The sequence below is a fragment of the Apteryx mantelli genome, chromosome 6, assembly GCF_036417845.1.
Source record: "Apteryx mantelli isolate bAptMan1 chromosome 6, bAptMan1.hap1, whole genome shotgun sequence".
Classification (NCBI taxonomy): domain Eukaryota; kingdom Metazoa; phylum Chordata; class Aves; order Apterygiformes; family Apterygidae; genus Apteryx; species Apteryx mantelli.
In genome coordinates, this window is record NC_089983.1 from 13805581 (window position 1) to 13822725 (window position 17145).

The following is a 17145-nucleotide window of genomic DNA, read 5'->3' on the forward strand; positions in this document are numbered from 1 at the left end:
ACCCACAACACCCCCGTTGTGCTTAAGAAGAGCCTAATGTGATACCTGCTGATAAGATGAGCTGCAGCGCACTTGGCTTTTCCTGCTCAGACAGCCTCAGCTCTCCAAATCTGCTCTGGATCTTCTCTTCCAGCAAGCTTCAGACCTCAGCCTAAGCCTGCGCCTCAGGGCACGCTTGCTTTTAAATGACCTCTCCAGACAGCGCCTCTGGACCCGAGAACACACGTGCTCAGGCCCTGCATACTCCATCTGCAATGCTGTTTCCAACCCTGACTTCAGCTTCACTATTCATACCAGTTCTTCCTTTGCCAAACCCAAAACTATCTGGCTGAGCCCATAACTGCTCCCTCCTCTCTCTGTCGTGGGGCTAACCTATCTTCATGGTCCAACAAGCCAACATTTTCACATGGCTGCGAGCCACAGACACGTACCGCAAGAACTGAGGGAAGTGAGTCCTGCGCAGTGAGCTCTCACGGACGGGAGAGGACAACAGCTCCTCAGGGTGACAGGGAGAAAGACCCTGCATCTCTGCGAGATCTTTCCGTGGAGCCTCTCGCCTAGCAGGCCTAGTCCCCTCCTCTCCCTCCTGAGGAGCAGCCCTGTGGACCCAAAGCAGGTGATTCACCCAAGCCAACATGCAGCTGCATTTATGATGCTTCCCGACAATATGCAACACCGTCTCATGATCAGGAACGCACTGAAACCTCAGGAAGGGTTTAAGTAAGCACAGTGCGACTGGAAAATGGCAGGGAAATTTAGGTCAGTGTCTGCACCCGCAGAAAGGGCCACAGGAGTGTTACACATCACTGGGGCAGGGACTGCAGAAGCCAGGCTCTCCCTGGCTCACCGCCCCGAAGCTCATGGTGAATGATCTTCCTGGGCCAGATTTTAGTTGGGCAGTGAACTGCCCAACAGTGTACAAGAAGCTCCCTGTCTCCCCCACATCTGTAAGACACAATGATTCAGGCTTGTGTGTGACTTCAGGTATTTCAGAGGTGTTAGTGCCTTGAACAAATGGAAAATAAATACCCCGCTTCTCGTTGCTAACCCACCCCTTCTAATCCAGCCAGGACAGCAGCAACACAGAGGGGAGCCGACAGGAGACAGCTTGAGCATTTTCTCTTTGAGGCCATACTCTGTGATCCATATTATTTCCCCTTTTGCCAGGTGCCTCACAGAGGCTCAGGGATGGAGGGATATAAAGAAAATGATGGATGACAAACCAGTGATGGCCTCTCTGTGGCTCACCAAGGCAGTCTGCCATAACACTTGGAGGCGCCCGCGCTCTCCCTCCTGCAGCTGCTGAACAGACAGCAAACATCACTTGCTAGCTCTCCCAACCCAGAACCTTTTGCCAAAAACCATCTCGCGCAGCAAACAAACAAACAAACAAACAATACCTATTTACATTTTCAAACCAAAACAGTAAGATTGTCTCCCTCCCTGTGCTGTTGATTTGGCAAATGATGGAGCAGAAACACAGGACTGAGAATTCAGGTATTGGCAACTAAGCAATGGCTGAACAACACTGGTGTTTTGGATGGCGAGGGCTGCTTTTGGCAGGGTCCATCCTCCTTCCATCTGGGACATTCACAGGGCTCGTTTCCTCAGCCTGGGCTCTCGCTGTAATAACGAAGTGAGGCTCTGGCCCTCCGCACTGAAATCACAACACTCCCCTCCAAACCTGCCAAATGGTTCAATGCCTTCAAAAAGATAAAGCTTTAAAGAGCTCATGATCAGGCTAGGCTCATTTTAATCAGCTTCGATAAATTCTATTTATGCTCTTATTCAAATAACTTAAAAAAAAAAAGAAAAAACAGCAAAACACATCTTTCCAATTTGGCAATGCAACTGTACCCCAAAATAAACACAACCATGAATAAAGGCCTTCCTCACATACCCCTTTTTCTTCAGTTCCCTTGCTCTTGTTTCCAGCAGCAAATTCAGCCTTGCTTCAGCTGCTGCCACGGGAGCTTTAGCACCCTCCGTGTCCCCTGAGCCAGTGCCCCCTTACAGGGCTCCAGCTCTGCACAGAAGGCTGGGCGTTCTGTAGGAAGCTGTGGGTCTCTCTTCTTGTGCAGTAAAAATCCTGGGCCTTGGGCTTTCATTTCTCCTGTGCTACCTGCACTGCTCTTCCCAATGCTTTTCCCTAACCCATTATGCAAAATCTTGCATCCTGTTGAACTGGTGCTTTACTTGGCTATTTGCATTTTCTTTCTCTTCCTTGGCTTTCTGTTCCCTGGTGCTAACGCGTTAACACAATACAGAAATGCAGCTTCCCATTCCTGTATTATTACTGACTCAAGTAGTCTTTCTTTTCTCTATTATTCTTTATTTCATATTATTCACCTTTATTTATCACCCAGCCTTCTTGCCTCAATTCGTTCTTTTCCTACCATTTCCAAATTCTGGACTTTTCCTCTTCTAGCCCCAACGCTTCAGGAAAACTTTTCTTCTCTGCCATTTTAAATCCTGCCTCAAAAACCTTCATATTCCTTAACGCAGTTTCTGAGACTCTTGTGTCTCCCTAGCCTTTTCCTTGCAAACGTAGCAATTTGTTTTCCTGCGGGGAGGATTTATTTGGTTTTGTTATTCTCACCCAGCACTTCGGATCAAAGAACTATGTAATTTAAAATAAGATGTCCTGACAATGGCAAACAGACTCCACTTAAACCTGCATATTCTTAAGATAGCATGGAGACTCCTAACATCTATTTGCATGGGTACCTCCCAGTTGTTCTATGCTTTATGCAGATAAATATAAATGTGCAATGACCAATTGCTATTTCTTGGACTTGAGCTAAGCTTGTATTGGATCCTCTTTTTGGAAGGAAATAGAAAAAAAAAATCAAAGCCTTCAGATCCTCACAAAATGCAAACCTCAGCAGAACCCTCTGAAGGTCACTTTTTTATCATTATCCCCATCTTAAGTATTTCCTGGGAAGTTTATATGTGATGCTTTATTTCTGGCCAGAAAGCACCCACGCCGTCTTATACCTTGCCCTCTACATTAGTGCAAAGAAGGCCGATATGACCGGCTTTGTTGGGAGATAGAAATCTCTCCCAGAGGTCTTTGATCTTGGGGACACAGCAACTTCTCCAGGACCAACCTTTCCACGGGTCATAGGCCAGCTCACTCTGAAGACTTATTTGTAGACAGACACTTGGCAGCAATATCCTGTTTTCTAATTTAGGAAGTACTGATGACTATACATTTTTTTTGGCTCATTCTAATTCCTTCCCTCTCCACTCTCCATTACATTGGCAATTCATCTCCAGGCATGTGTGAAGACTGGACTAAAATTTCTGTCTCTCAAAAGAGACAAATTGTCGTTGTTTGCACTGATGTCTGCTCTGTGAATAAGTGCAAGAGAATGTGTTAGGGCTGGATTACAGTGCCAGTCCTCGTGGCTCCTTCTTTAAATTTTTTTCACCTCACTCCCACATTAGCAGCATGGTCTTTCCAAACCTACAGCTCACCTTTTCTTCCTGTTTACAGGCACAGCCTCTATTTCTCCCCCGCATGGCTTCTTTGCTTTTCTGACTGACAGTCAGTCCCAACATTGCTCTTAGCTCATTTACACACCCTTCACTTTAGATGCCCCCGCTTACTCTGAATTCAGTAAAATATTTTCATTTCCCTTTCCATCCGGCCCATGTTTTTCCCTTTCCCTTACAGATTAAATTCTCTCCCACACAGATAATTGTTTTTCCCTCTCCAAAGGTCATCCAGAACATGGTTTCATAACCAATTCAACCGTTCTGATGGGCCTTACAGTAGTGTCCTCATTCCCTCATGGATGAGACGCGGGCAAATAACAAGGGAACCTCGTGCAGCACCAAGTGCGACATGGGGTCTGACTGCCTCTGGGCTCCCCAGCAAAGCGAAGCCCTGAGAGAAGACGAGCACCAATGTAGCGAGCTGCTCTCACTCCGTGTTGCCTGCAGCCCGGCCCGGCTCATCATGCAGGGAGGCACGCCAGCCAGTGTCTGGTCAGCGTTACATACCAATAAAAGGAATGCAACCTCCCTCCGCCGCCTGCTACCCTCCAGCTCCCCACTCCATGGCTTTCTTGTTTTCATGCAAGGCAGTTAATCCCTTTGATCCCGCAAGCAGACTTTGCACATGCAAGTTGGGTGACCAGCCTGCATCTGCCTCCCTGCCTGCGAACCCCACACTGAGAGCTCTTTGTCTGTCAGGGCAATCACACCCCCTTACACAGAGCCCGCACTGGCAGACTGCTCTTGCATGACATACTAACAAGCTACCAGCCAAAGGAAAATATCTCGCAATCGTTTCAGACCCTCTGGTTCAGCCACTGCCTAAGCCAAGTGGCTACTAGCCATTGGCACTGCTAGGTGCATTCACAACCCACAGCACTTTCAGCGAACGGCAGCTCTGAGCCAGCTGCATGAAAAAACAAAGCACTGACAGAGAAAAGGGCTTCCTGTCCCTAGCCCTGAAGGTGTGCGCAGGGAAGGAGGCAGCCCTGCCATTTACAATTCAGTCCCAAATTTCCAGAGTTACTCCTCTCTGTCCTTCTCTTCTACAGGAAGCCCGGGGTTCCCTGCAGGGAAACTCCACTGTATGGGTCAGAGTGAATGGATTTAATGTTTTGATTGTACCAGCTGTGATTTATAAGGCATCCAACGGCCAGTGATTTTTAAGGGAAGGGAACAGAGCACTTACACAGGATGAAGGGGTCTAAATCACTTTGTGCTGTGGACCCAGATAAGTTAGTCAGATGATCCTATCATACCCCTGCCCACCAATGACTCAGATTGCTCCCAAGATGTAGATGTTCGAAGACATTTAGGCAATCTGCTTCCCACTGAAAAAAATGGGAGCTAGGTGCCTACCTACTCCCTGGCTCTGCATTAAAGAAGGCTCAGCTTTGTTCTAGCAGCAAGGCTCTGTCCAATCTGTGTCGCAAAATGAAGCCATGCTTTCTATGCAGCTAGTTTGCGGGACGGTTAAACGACGGAAGCTTTAACTGGCAAGCTCAGAGCGGTAGCTGAAGCCACTACGTGAGGGGGTGGGAGTCAGCGGTGTGGGCACTGCACGTGGGCAGCTGCAGCCTCATCACCTGACAGAGGGCTCCCCTACCTGCCGGTAAAGGTGGACCTGCCTTTCTCACCATGTGGAGCATTGCTGCGGGTGGGCAGACACATGCACATCAACGGCAGCATGTACAGTCTAAGGCCATTCAATAAAGGCATCACAGGACCACAGTGAGAAACACTTCTCATCATGTATTAATGGTAAAATGTAAGAAATGCACAGGTTTTGATATGTTGATGTTACCTACCGGAAAGGTTTTGAGTTCAGATACAAAGTTCAACCAGACCTAAGGCTGGGATTCAAAAGCATGCAAAATCTTGCAAGATTTTAACTCAAAAGGTTGGAGGTTTTGAAAGAGCAGTTATTTCTGCAAGTGCTCTCCCAGGACTCCTTGTTCCCATACCCACCTACTGGGTGACAAAAATATAAAAATTCCACAAGTTCCCCTTTTCTAGGCAAACATATCACATTCTTGGCTAAATTCAGGAACAGGCTCGTGAGACTCACCATTTCCAGCTTGAGAAGGAGCACAGGGGTCAGGTCTGAACAGACAAGGCCATCGTGTCAACAACAACACTGCTCCATTTGTGCCTCCACAGCAGCCCTTTCGCCCTCTGGAAGGCCTCGTCTGGGATGTCTCCCCGGAGAGCCACAGCGAGGGAGGCCTGCTCTGCTGCAGACAAGCCTCAAAATGGCAGTGGCAGTACAAGGCATCTCCTCCTGACCACATTGTTGCAGATTTTAAAATGACTGCACTACTTCCATTGGCTTCCAAATCACCGGATCACAAGTGAGGTCACTACTGGCAAGCTGACTATCCCCAGTAAAAACTCTAGGAAGCCCATATTGAAAGATCAAAACCAATGCCTTTTACATCTTAATACGATTTATGCTTCAGACCATGTAACTTTTACAGTGTTGCCTAGCATATGATGGATGCAGCTCTCTTAACAACCCACACATTCATTTGATTTACTGCACTGGTCCAACATGTTATTTTCTACCTTGCAAGAACAACCTCGCTTCTAGGAATCTGCCTGCATGATAAGATCATGAATTAAATGTGCAGTTATCATAAGAGACCACACATTTTACAGTAAAATTGAGAAAACTGATTACAGCAATCCCTCTGGAAACAAAAATAATCACATGATAAGATAGTGCTAATGGGAATTTATCATCTCTCCTCACATGTGAAGCTTAGAACAAAGCAGCGACGCTAGTCAACTGCACAGCTATTACTGCCAATGAATACCAACCGAAAAGCTACTGGGGACGATGAACAAATGACAGGAGATTGGAGATTTTGAACAGCCAAATCTAAGCCAATTTGGTATGCTTCAAGAAGCTCACACAGTGAAGCTTATATGCAACATTAGCAAACATTACCCCCCCAAAAAGCCCAATATTTTTCCATGCCTTCTATTCCCTCTCTACCTATACTAGACAGATTCCGTGTCATTCCTGAGTTTGTTCTCACTGTATTTTATCACCAGAGTAGCCCAAAATAGCAAGATCTCAAGGGTACATGTGTCTGTATACATACATATGTCTGCATCTACACACGTGCTCTCACCCACACGTTCTTCCTATACCACAGATCTCAGATCTGAAATACATGTTTTCTCTTCCCCCATACGAAAGGCAACAAAAAACCTACTCACGGTATTTTCTGTTTCAAACTATTAATATGACGAAAATTAACATTTTTAAGGTTGTCTTAGGGAACTGAGTACCCAAAACCCAAACTGGCATGACCACAGTTTTAATGTGAATGGTATACCTAAATCCCTTAGGTATCCTGAAATTACTCTGCATCAAGCCCCATAAGATATGAAACCACAACAGGTTAATTGTAGATAGTTAATTCCCCTGTTCTCTTGAAACGGGTACAATCGGTGGCCTGCCATATTTTTCCATTGCCCTGTTTCACAGATACAAGCTTGGACTTTCAGAAGAGATTTTTTTCTGTTCTAAATGAGAATAAAAGGAGATGGTTACTGTTATAGCTGGCAGGAGGACAAGAAGAGAGAAGCATCCTACACAAGTACCTGTATGAGTCCTCTGGTGAGCCTTTAAGTGGGAGCTCTTTGTATAAACCTTCCGGCACCCATTAAATTGACAGCGATGAACCCTCTTCTTGTTTTCTGGGGACGCCTCCGCCCCTGTCCCTCCTTGTTCACTGTCACTTTGCCCACTCTTTATCGTCCCCGCAGTCGCTGCTGCCACACCCACTTTCATGGAGCTGAGTGAAGCCTTCTTGGCCACCAATTTCAACGTCACCGTGCCGTCCACCGCTGAGAGAGTTTGTGAGGTTTTTACGAGGTGGCGGCTGAGCTCCGGAGACGAAGGGGGTGTTAATGAGGTTACTGCATTGAGTTGGGCCTGGTTGACGGCTGTGTAGCCTTCTGTGGAAGAGCTGGTGGACTGCAAGCTGAGGCATGTCTCAGACAGCAGTTTGTCCCGTGAGAGGATAATGTCCATGTTGGCGTTTTTGTCACACATACTTGTTTCCAGTGGCAAGAGGATGGGGTCCAGCCGTCGGATACTGTCCTCTGCATCTGGAGCTGAGGAAGCATGAAGGAAGCAGTCCAAATCCTCACCAAAGCTCTCAGAGATCTTCCGTGGTTCTGTCTGAAGGTATCGTTCCAACTCGAGGCATGTCTGCAGAAGGAGGGGGAAGGGAGAGAGGAGGGAAAGAAATCGCTGTTAGAGAGAGATTGCAGTGTAGCTCTCACCTAGAGCAGGAGAACAAATGTGGTCCAGAGCCATCCAGAGATGGCACTCACGCACACCAGCACCTTCTCATAAAATGGTCTCTCTTTGGGAGATATGAGGATTTGGCACTTCTTTGAAGCTGCTCAGAGGCAGTGTGTGGGAGTATCTGCATACAGCAGTGGATATGTGGTCAAAGTGAAGACATGACAACTGGAAAGCATCTACTAAATTTTTCATGAAAGTCTGCATGTTGTCCCATGGATACCAGGTCCCTTCCAAATGTAAGTGTAATCTGGCCAACAGTCACCTCCATATGAAACGATTCTTACTGCTCTCTCTCCTGGACATCTACAAATAAAAAGTTGCCTCTCCAAAGAATTGTTTCCTCTTTCTCCGCAAACATTAAATTTCACTCCAAATTTAACTCAGTGTAGTTGGCTGGGGCTCAATCTGTTCTTAAAATGGCACAATTCTGAACTATATCATTTTAAGATAGAAAGAAGAGAGAGAGAAAAACTCCAGTGATACCGCAGATTATTTAAAGGGCTTAAGACAAGGGAAGATGTGACAGAAAAAAGGTTTCTGTTGTCATTTTTAGAGGGGTTTTGGCACATCTGGTCAAGTGGGTCTTCCTATATACAGGACACTAGACTTGCACACAAACACACACACACAGCTTTTTAAAAAGTAAAGACACAGTTAAGGTGGCTGCCACTTAAAAATGAGTTCCTGCATCTCCGAAGCAATGATCATCAGCAGGAGGATGGGGTGAGCCTCCCCTACTTAAATGGACCTTATATGAGGTGTCCTGAGCTAGCCCCAATAAAACCTCCAGGCACCATCAAACTGCTCAATGTTCTCCAAAACCCACATTATAAACTTTTATTATTTATAGAAAACAGCTGTAGTTTCAGGAGCTTTTAACAGAGTTTATTAGTGCTATTTTTCATTTCTTGCTGCTTGAAAGGCTAGCTGGTTTAGTACCACCATTGTGATTTTACAGGACTTGGAGAGACAGACGTTCTAATATTTTTTAGAAACCTCTAAAAACTACTCCTGAGAGAACACTTCTAGAGATGATAAGGAAGGGAATTTTAGACCAAAATTTTCAAAGCAGCCTATGGTCACCCTACTACATCTCAACCTGGAAGTCAAGCACCTGATCGAGAAACAAAAACTTGTTATCACCAAAGACAGGAGGAGAGACAGATTCCTGACATCTGAGTACAAAGGTCTCATCAATAGGAGGATAAAGAGGTCCCATTCATAGCTGTCTAGGAGCTACAAAGTAACTCAAGATTATTACTTTTAACGTACCAAGGAAGGAACACTGTTGTTTTCACATGTAATATAGTGGAATGACTTTCAGAGTTAAGAAAAGAATTTGTCAGACAGTTATCTGTTTTTTTAATAATCGCTGATTACAGATCTGAGCTGTAGAGATAGACTTGGACAGAAAGCAATAAACCAGCAATATACGCAAGAGAACAGTGCTATAGTTTAGCGTGTGGATAACTTTCAGAGGCATGATATCGTATATATAATGTGTCTGCACACAGGCTTGGAGGTAGGACACTTGCTAGTTAGCATTCTTGCCTTAAGCAAATTACCACACTCCCTGCTCAGTTTCCCCAAATATAATAACAGAGCTTTATTTATCACAAAAGAGATTTCTGAAGGACTGATTTTGTCAAATACTTGGGAGGCAAAGTCGTCAAGTTTTTGTGCTCCTGACGTTCAACAAGGGATGGTCCAACTCCCGAAAACAGGGGGGCCAAGGTGCCCTCTCAGCAGTGCCTGGGAATTGTTTAAAAACTCCATGTTGTCCCCTTCCCCTATCTGCTTTTTAACCCAGGTAAGCTTCTGGTCCTGAAAGGACCCAAGGAAGACATGCCACACCTGCAGACACCACCGTGTTGTGGTAGCGCTCCTGAGTTTGGTTCCTGCCAAGCAGAGTGAGAAGGGCTAAGCGTATAAAGCATCATTGCTTCTAAAATTGCCCGATGTCACCTCCTGAAGAATTACTGTCATCCCAAGCAACACCTACACTGACAAAACCCCTGGACTCTTATATCTTTGTACAGATGAGCAGTGGTGCTCATCTGGGCTGCCCTTGATGTTCAACCAGCGTGATGGTCCACAACATATTGTTATGCCTGGTGCCACCCAAAACCTCCCAAGCTGCTGTGAGGCAGGGGAGTGCGATCGTCCATGCTGACCACCAAGGAAGCTGAATGATTTCCCCAAGGTCAGCGAGACAGTCTGTGGCAGGGCAGAGACTGGTCCCCTGCCCCAGATTACTGCCTCTACCAAGGGGATTCCCTTTCCCTTACCTACGTCGGTGATGAGTTGTATTTACTGCTAGGGCAGTGGGTTAACCCTACATCACTGCACTGCTCCAGGAAACCAAGAGGCTGCAGCCAGCCGCTAATCCCTTTTTCTTCCAGGGAGTATTTCCAGTAGCGAGTGGCTGAGAAAAGCTGAAGTCAGATTACGAGGATTCCCCTGCTCCACCTCGTTACCATTGTGAAATCCATGAGTAATGCCGCGAACACTAATGCAGTACAAGGCAACACTAAAGACTTTGAGATTCCTGTCAGATGCTGTTGGCGCATTTCTCTCACCGACAGCCCTGTTTCAGGAGCCCTGAGAAGCTGTTTATTTGTGTCCTCCCCTTCCCCCACAGCTCTCCTTTAGCTGGGTTTTTCTGGAACGGTTCCTACTTCCTGCTGCAACAATGCGGCTCGGCCCCTGGCACATCCGCCCTGTTCAGCCCCAAGGTTTCCCTGCTTCCTGCTCTCTGGATAGAGCTCGAAACAATGGGAATCAGCCTTAAGCTTTCAAGCAACTTGTCACAGCATCTCACGCTGCCTAACCTTGCTGGGTCCATGAGGCAGCATTGCTGCCCTGCCTCAGCACTTAATCAAATGCCAAGGACTTCCTTCAAGGGGGAGAGACAGGGGACAAGGCTTTCGGCCCCCATTTGAGAGTCCCCTCTCCCATGAAGGTCCGTTCAAACTGGTTCCTGACCAAGCAGCAGACACTACCAGGGCTGTCCCTAGGGGCACCAGTGCCTATGGACCATGCTCACACTCCTCTTGCAGAAAAGCTTGGTACCAGCACCCTGGAAGGCCACTGAGCCGGGGCTGCACATAGGAACAAGGGAAGGCTGCTCTTACAGACAGAAAAAGTCCATTCTCTGTTTAAAGTGTAATTCTGGGACTGTGAAGAATGGCTTTAGCTGGGGATCTGGTCTCTCCCCAAATGCATCCTAACGGGTTTTGGGGGCAGCTTTCCAAAGGTACCCCACAGCCTTTCAGGAACACACACACCAAAATGGCTGATGCTTTTGAATTCCCCACATCATTTAATTTGGGCTTTTGAATTCACTTAGCTTTCGTCCAGTGGGAGAGAAACAGATTTAGGGGCCTAATAAATAAAGGCTTCCAAACGAAAGAGCAAGCATAATCATAAATTAGGGGGAAAGAAAAGGAAAAAAAAAGGAGAGAGAAAGGCAGAGACTCAAGGCCATTAAAACTGATGACAGTCACATGAAATTTCAATTGCTCTAAGATCAGAAAGGTTGCGTTACAGCTCCTCATTGCCCACAGAGGGAAGCAGGACGTGCTGCCCCTTTAAGGCATAACTACCCCTATGACAACAATAGTAGGCCTGACAGTTTTTCCAGCTTCACCATTAATTTTCCATAAAGAGCAGCTTCTCGATGAGCCCTTTTCAGGCAAAGCCTGATGCTTCAGAAACCTGTAATTATTCTTGGCTCCCCCCTCCCGCAGCCATTGCACCTGTGCCATTTCAAGACACCAGCTGGTCATGTCTTGCCTTCTGCCTCTGAAATCCAAAACCAGTAGATCAAGCCCATCTCCCCATAGAGGGGAAAAAAAAGAGCTCAAAGAAAAAGAAACAATATAATGAAGTCCCTCCCTTTCACCCCCTTCAATCTCTCAAGTCAATAGGCAAAAAAATCCTAGCAACACTGAGCCAGGAAAGGCCTCATCTAATCTGCATCGCAGACGAAGCCTGACAAGGGTTAAGGCCACAGCCCTCCTTCCTTTACCCCCCGCCAGGGCCCTACCTGCTGCTGCATTTGCCGAGAGCAGGCAATTGCATGCAGAAACAAAGCTTCTCTCCCCATATGCACTTCCCTGCTTATGCCAAATACCTCACACAACCTTCCCCTCTTTCTGGCCTAAGTCATCCGTGGAGTGGCGAGGCAGGATTTTGAAATCCACCCATTTCCTTCATCCCTGCCCTGGCAGGACTTTTAATTTTTAAGTCAGCTAAGCACATCCCCTTGTCTTGAGCCCTGACCCGAAGAAACCAGCTGGGCTGAGACCACCAAGGCCGAGACCACCACTTCAGCCATGTGGACCATCAGGAGGGGCAGGAGAGTTTTTTGGTCTCCATTCCCACCAAGTCATTCGCCAGCAAGTGCATCAAGAACTACCAATTTTGGGTGGGAACAGTAGGATAGTGACAACCATCCACAGAGATTTGAACCTAAACTGGTAGATTCAGACTCTGGAGAACCTTCCACAGATCTTCTGTCTTCACTACCAAACTGGAAGGAAAATGGTCCAAGGTTACCTAAGACAGGAGTGCACTGTTCTTGTCCTGATCTCCAGTCCTGTTGGATGCCCAGTTTCCCCTCAAACATTCGCGCAAGAGAGGGGGAGATTTGGGTAATGGATGTAATAAACGTCATATGCGACATATGCCTTACTATTCTGTAGGCTGCTACATTGCAGGCAACTTGACAAGCATTAAACTTTCTTACACAGCATCTGAATGATTTATAGCAATAAAGACTTCAAAAATTGTAATGGGAAGAGGAAGATGGCTCCCTTCAGGGACACAATGAGAAGATCCATAAGACTGCTGACTGCTGTCAAGCTGTTTTCTCAGACTAGGGATAAAAAGTGACCCACTGCTTTAACCTGCCTGCCCTGATTAACAAGGGTCATTCTCTTTGCACCTTGCTCTTCAATTTAGCCAGCTAAAAGAAATGATGATTCATGGCTGACAAATAATAGGATGTGACCTTGCTAGACTCCATGTGCTTGCAGAAAGCCAGCTAGCAGAGGACCGCAGTCTGGCAGGTGGACATCCCCAGCAAGGCCTCAGCTTGATTTTTCACTTTTGGATACAATTGCAAAAGAAGGGTCACTTTCCCAACAGAGGTACATTTTCATCACCTGAAAGAAAGTCTGTTTGTTACCTTGCCCTATATAGGTAACTCATAATATCTCTTCATTCCCCTCAGTCCTCTGGGGCCTGGATAGCAGCAGAATACACAGAAGTTGCACACCATGACAGTTCAACAGGCAAAAGCAGATCTTTCAGACAGCACAAGACAGCCATTGTAGTGCTGTTTCACGCCTGCTAAGGACCTACTTCTCACTTACCGTTAGTACTTTCAAAGGTTGCAGTAGCATTGATCCAGGGAAATTCAGTGTTCAGTATGTCTGCCAGTTCAGAAACATATGACCTCTAATCTACGTGTATTCTTACCACCGGAGCTCATTTACCGAAAGTAAAGATTATTTATCGAACACCTTGAATATGCTCACCCCTATGAAATACAATGCAAGAGAAACACAGTGTGTGCCTCTGATATTAGATGTGACACGTGGACCATTTCCGGCAGAGCTTAGCACTCACCTAACTCTGGAGCCACTGAAATAAGACAGTTTTATCACTAGCTTCAACAGCGATAAGACAAAGTCCAAACAATCCCTCCTAGACTTGCAGATACTTGGCTTCGACTCAGAACAGCCAATGTTTCTGGGTGCTTGTCAACTGTCCAGGTTAAAGTGCAACCCAGAACATTCAAAATCAAGCTATGAAGGAGCTGGAGTCAGCGCTCCTGATGTTGATGTTTGCCTTCATCACTCTCCTCCAGAGAACAACCAGCAGGAAAGCTCCAGATGGGACCACCGTGGTCATCTATGTGCCAAGTCTCAAGGCAGTGGAGGTACCTGAGCTTTCTGTCTGCACTTGAGGGAATGACCAGGGAAAGACCCTGCCCATAGGCCAGCAGTCTCTGAAGAGGGCATGTGCTCAGTGTCTGGGTTCAGGTCTGGACAGCTCTGGAAAACCTAATTCCAACTCATGATCCCAAATGAACTCTCACTTCCAAGGATATAAATCTGAAGTTGCTCCAACGAATTGAAAAGAACTGGTCTTGATTTATAGCCATGTAGTGTATCAGAATTTGACCCATATATATATAGGCTCTTGAAAAATTAGAGGTCACTTCAGAAGCACCTGCCTATACTGTGGAGTCTTTACAGCATTCAGAAACTCCTGAGTGTTTTGCACAGCTGAGGACAACATGGCAACAGTAAAGTTCTGTCAAGGGTAAATCAAAGCCCAAACACTTAATAATGATTTGAGGCCAGAAAGTCAGGGAAGGCACATAATCAACATGTTCAGTGGACTCCTCTGTTTTACTGATGCTGAAGTATTTTATAACATTTTGATTTTGAATTTTGCTAGCAGACCATGGGAAGTTCTTATCTGGAAGTGCTAGTTACTTTTAAGTGCCATTTTATTGCAGATATAATGGCACATCAAGCACTGATCTTGGAAGCTATCCAAAACCTAATTAAGAAGTTAGATACTTAGATCAGGCTGTGACAGAGAATGAAAATGTCGAATGTGGTTGACAAGCAGGTCTGATCTACCAGCTTCATTTACAACACTTGAAAGGATTTTCTTTGCAGCATAATTTATATGAGCAAAACTGAACTACCCATGCAATAGTTAAGGTCAAATTCCAATCTCCATCATAACCCTGCTGTTTTCCATTTGCATGTAAAAAGGGGCCTCATCTCTAAAATGAAATAACTGTGTAAGTCTCAAGATTACCAAGAAGGAGAGAACATCCTGAATCTGAAAGCAGCCCAAAACAATAAATCTAAGGTGAATATCGCCACAGTTCACTCAAGTTCAGAGCAAGCAATGACAGGTTGTTTCCAGGTTCAGTGCCTGGTTGTCACTATTTCGTTGTTTAGCAGAACAGCAAAAGCTTTGAGCTACGGTGGCATTTGCATTTCTGATCCGAGAGGCAGATATTGAACCAACCATCACAAGGCAACTCAGAAATTATGAGGAACAAGAAATTCAAAACTCACCCACCTTCCTTGAAATGTCATGCTACTTTTGTCCTTAACCCCAAAACAGGGTTTGAAAGATGCATCTTTTTCCCACTGCCAAAAGCCTTCATTACTTCCTGAACAACAAAACCCAATACTCTTGCCCATCTATTCCAAGATTGTCATCTGTTCCCACCCAGCTGCCAAAACCTCCAGCTTTTCCTTTTGGCAACCTTTACTGGGCAGTTGCTAGTTGTCAAAAATCTGCAGCACATCACAAGTGTAACATTTGGGCCAGCATAAAATAAACAGAATTTTAGTATTAAATAAGTAGTTATGCAGAACACACTTGGGAACACAGGCAAACCGCAGTCTGAAATGAATGAATATTAAGCACAAGTTTCAAGTGATAGCAAATTTCTATTGCAAAGGATTTAAGACAAAACTCCTAGTAGTGTGCCAATACATCCTGCCTACAAAGTACACAGTTCTTTAAAAAAGGGAGTTAAAGTACTTTTCAGGTACAACAATAAGCTACTTAATGATAACTAACTCATGGCAAATATCTGCACGCATGTTCTTAGTCCACTGTATATATTAAGCAAATCAAGCTAACTGTATGCTCAACAAACAGGCTTTTGCCATGCGCAGAAAGCAGGCGCACACTTGGTCAGCAAAGATCAGCCGATATACAGAGATTTGTTTTCCTGTGGTAACTTTGCCATATGCTTGAGCCATCAGGCTAGTCCTCTAAACCACTGGCTGACTGAGCCTCACCACCAGCACAGTGTGGAAAGGGCAAGTCTATTAACTCGATGATTTCTGTTGAATATGCTACATAGGACCAAGTCTCTGTTTGCAAATTTCTTCAATATAATAACTTGTGCTGATTTTTTCCTTCTTGGTTTCAGCCCAGAGAATGAACTTTTAAGGAAATGTATTTAGCCAAACCAGCCCATTCTCTATTATTCATACACAAAAGCACTACTGAAGAACGTTCTCTTATCACAACCAAGATGACATACTCCCTGGATGGTCTTCACAGAGTTTTTCTTCAGTACATAAAAAATGCTGAAGTCAGAAACTTCAAACCTTGCTGGTTTTGTAGATCTGCTTGAGATTACATTCAGTGAAGACACATTTTAATTTAAAAAGTTCTGTAGATTTACTTAAAGAACAGAATCACTACCTTCATACATGCACAAGACATTTTCCTGTTGCTATGGGGAATGATGTAACCAAGGTTAGCAATGACTTTTATCAGCCTATTAAGCTCAAAGGATAAAAAACAGTTTTGCCACAAACTGGCAATTTTCACCAGGAGAAATGGTTAGTAAACCAAGAAATATTGCAAGAGCCTCAAACAGCCTGAATTCGTAACTCTAACCAAGGAATCAAAATCAAGATTTGTTCCCAAACTTAATGATTATGAAATACATCTTACCTAACGAATATTCTTTTAAATGGACAGGTCAAATTTGTTCATTAAGAATCTCTTGTACTTGAGCTGGTACATAGAGAATTTCAGTGCACTGGTTGTGAGATATTGAACAAAGGACTGCAGCTAAGCATGGCTGAATTCAATAGGCATCTAGCTAAAAAAATGGACGAAAGAAATCTGCAAACTCTGAATCAGAGCTTCGGACGGCTTTTGCTGGTTTTGACTGTTTAATAAAGACAGAAAAAATATTTGCAACCAGTCACAACAGCTAAAAATACCATCAGTGTCAGCAGAGGATTACGGATAGCCAAACCATGAATTCAGAAGTGAAGGCAGCCCATTGTGCTAGCGTATGATAAAACCCATAAGTGCACACATACTGTATGCTCTGCTGCCGCGTAATACAGACTGCAAGTAGCCATACAATGACCACCTGAGAAATGATAAATATAACATAAGCGTGTTTCAAAATCTTTTTGAAGAGATCATCTATTTGTATAACAACCCTGGATGGCTCTGAGTGAGCTGGCTACTGGCCCTCACTGCAAACTTTTCTCCAGACTTCATGAAGTGTGTATTTAACCTGTTCCTGTCCTGTTTGGAAGCAGCTTTAATTTAGCATTATTAATAGCAAAAAGGGACAATTAGCTTCTTCAACTGCCAGTTCTAGCTCCCACTGAAATCAAAGGACCAGGTTCAAAGCATGCCCCAGAGTGTGGTAAACTTCTCACAGGAAATGGATATGCAAAAGCAAATGCTGATGGCTGTGAAATGCACAAAGCAGAGCAATATTTTAGGTCTCGATTCTC

The 17145-nt window shown here is 45.1% G+C and overlaps 1 protein-coding gene across 9 annotated transcripts in view; it reads right to left on the reverse strand.

The window, feature by feature from the left end:
* KLF7 (KLF transcription factor 7) overlaps positions 1 to 17145 on the reverse strand; it is a 122749-nt gene that overhangs the window by 82266 nt on the left and 23338 nt on the right. For all 9 annotated transcript variants that reach the window (XM_067298807.1, XM_067298809.1, XM_067298806.1 and 6 more), the window contains exon 2: positions 7114 to 7726. In XM_067298807.1, coding sequence (XP_067154908.1) covers positions 7114 to 7726 — 613 coding nt within the window. The remainder of the gene's footprint in view (positions 1 to 7113; positions 7727 to 17145) is intronic.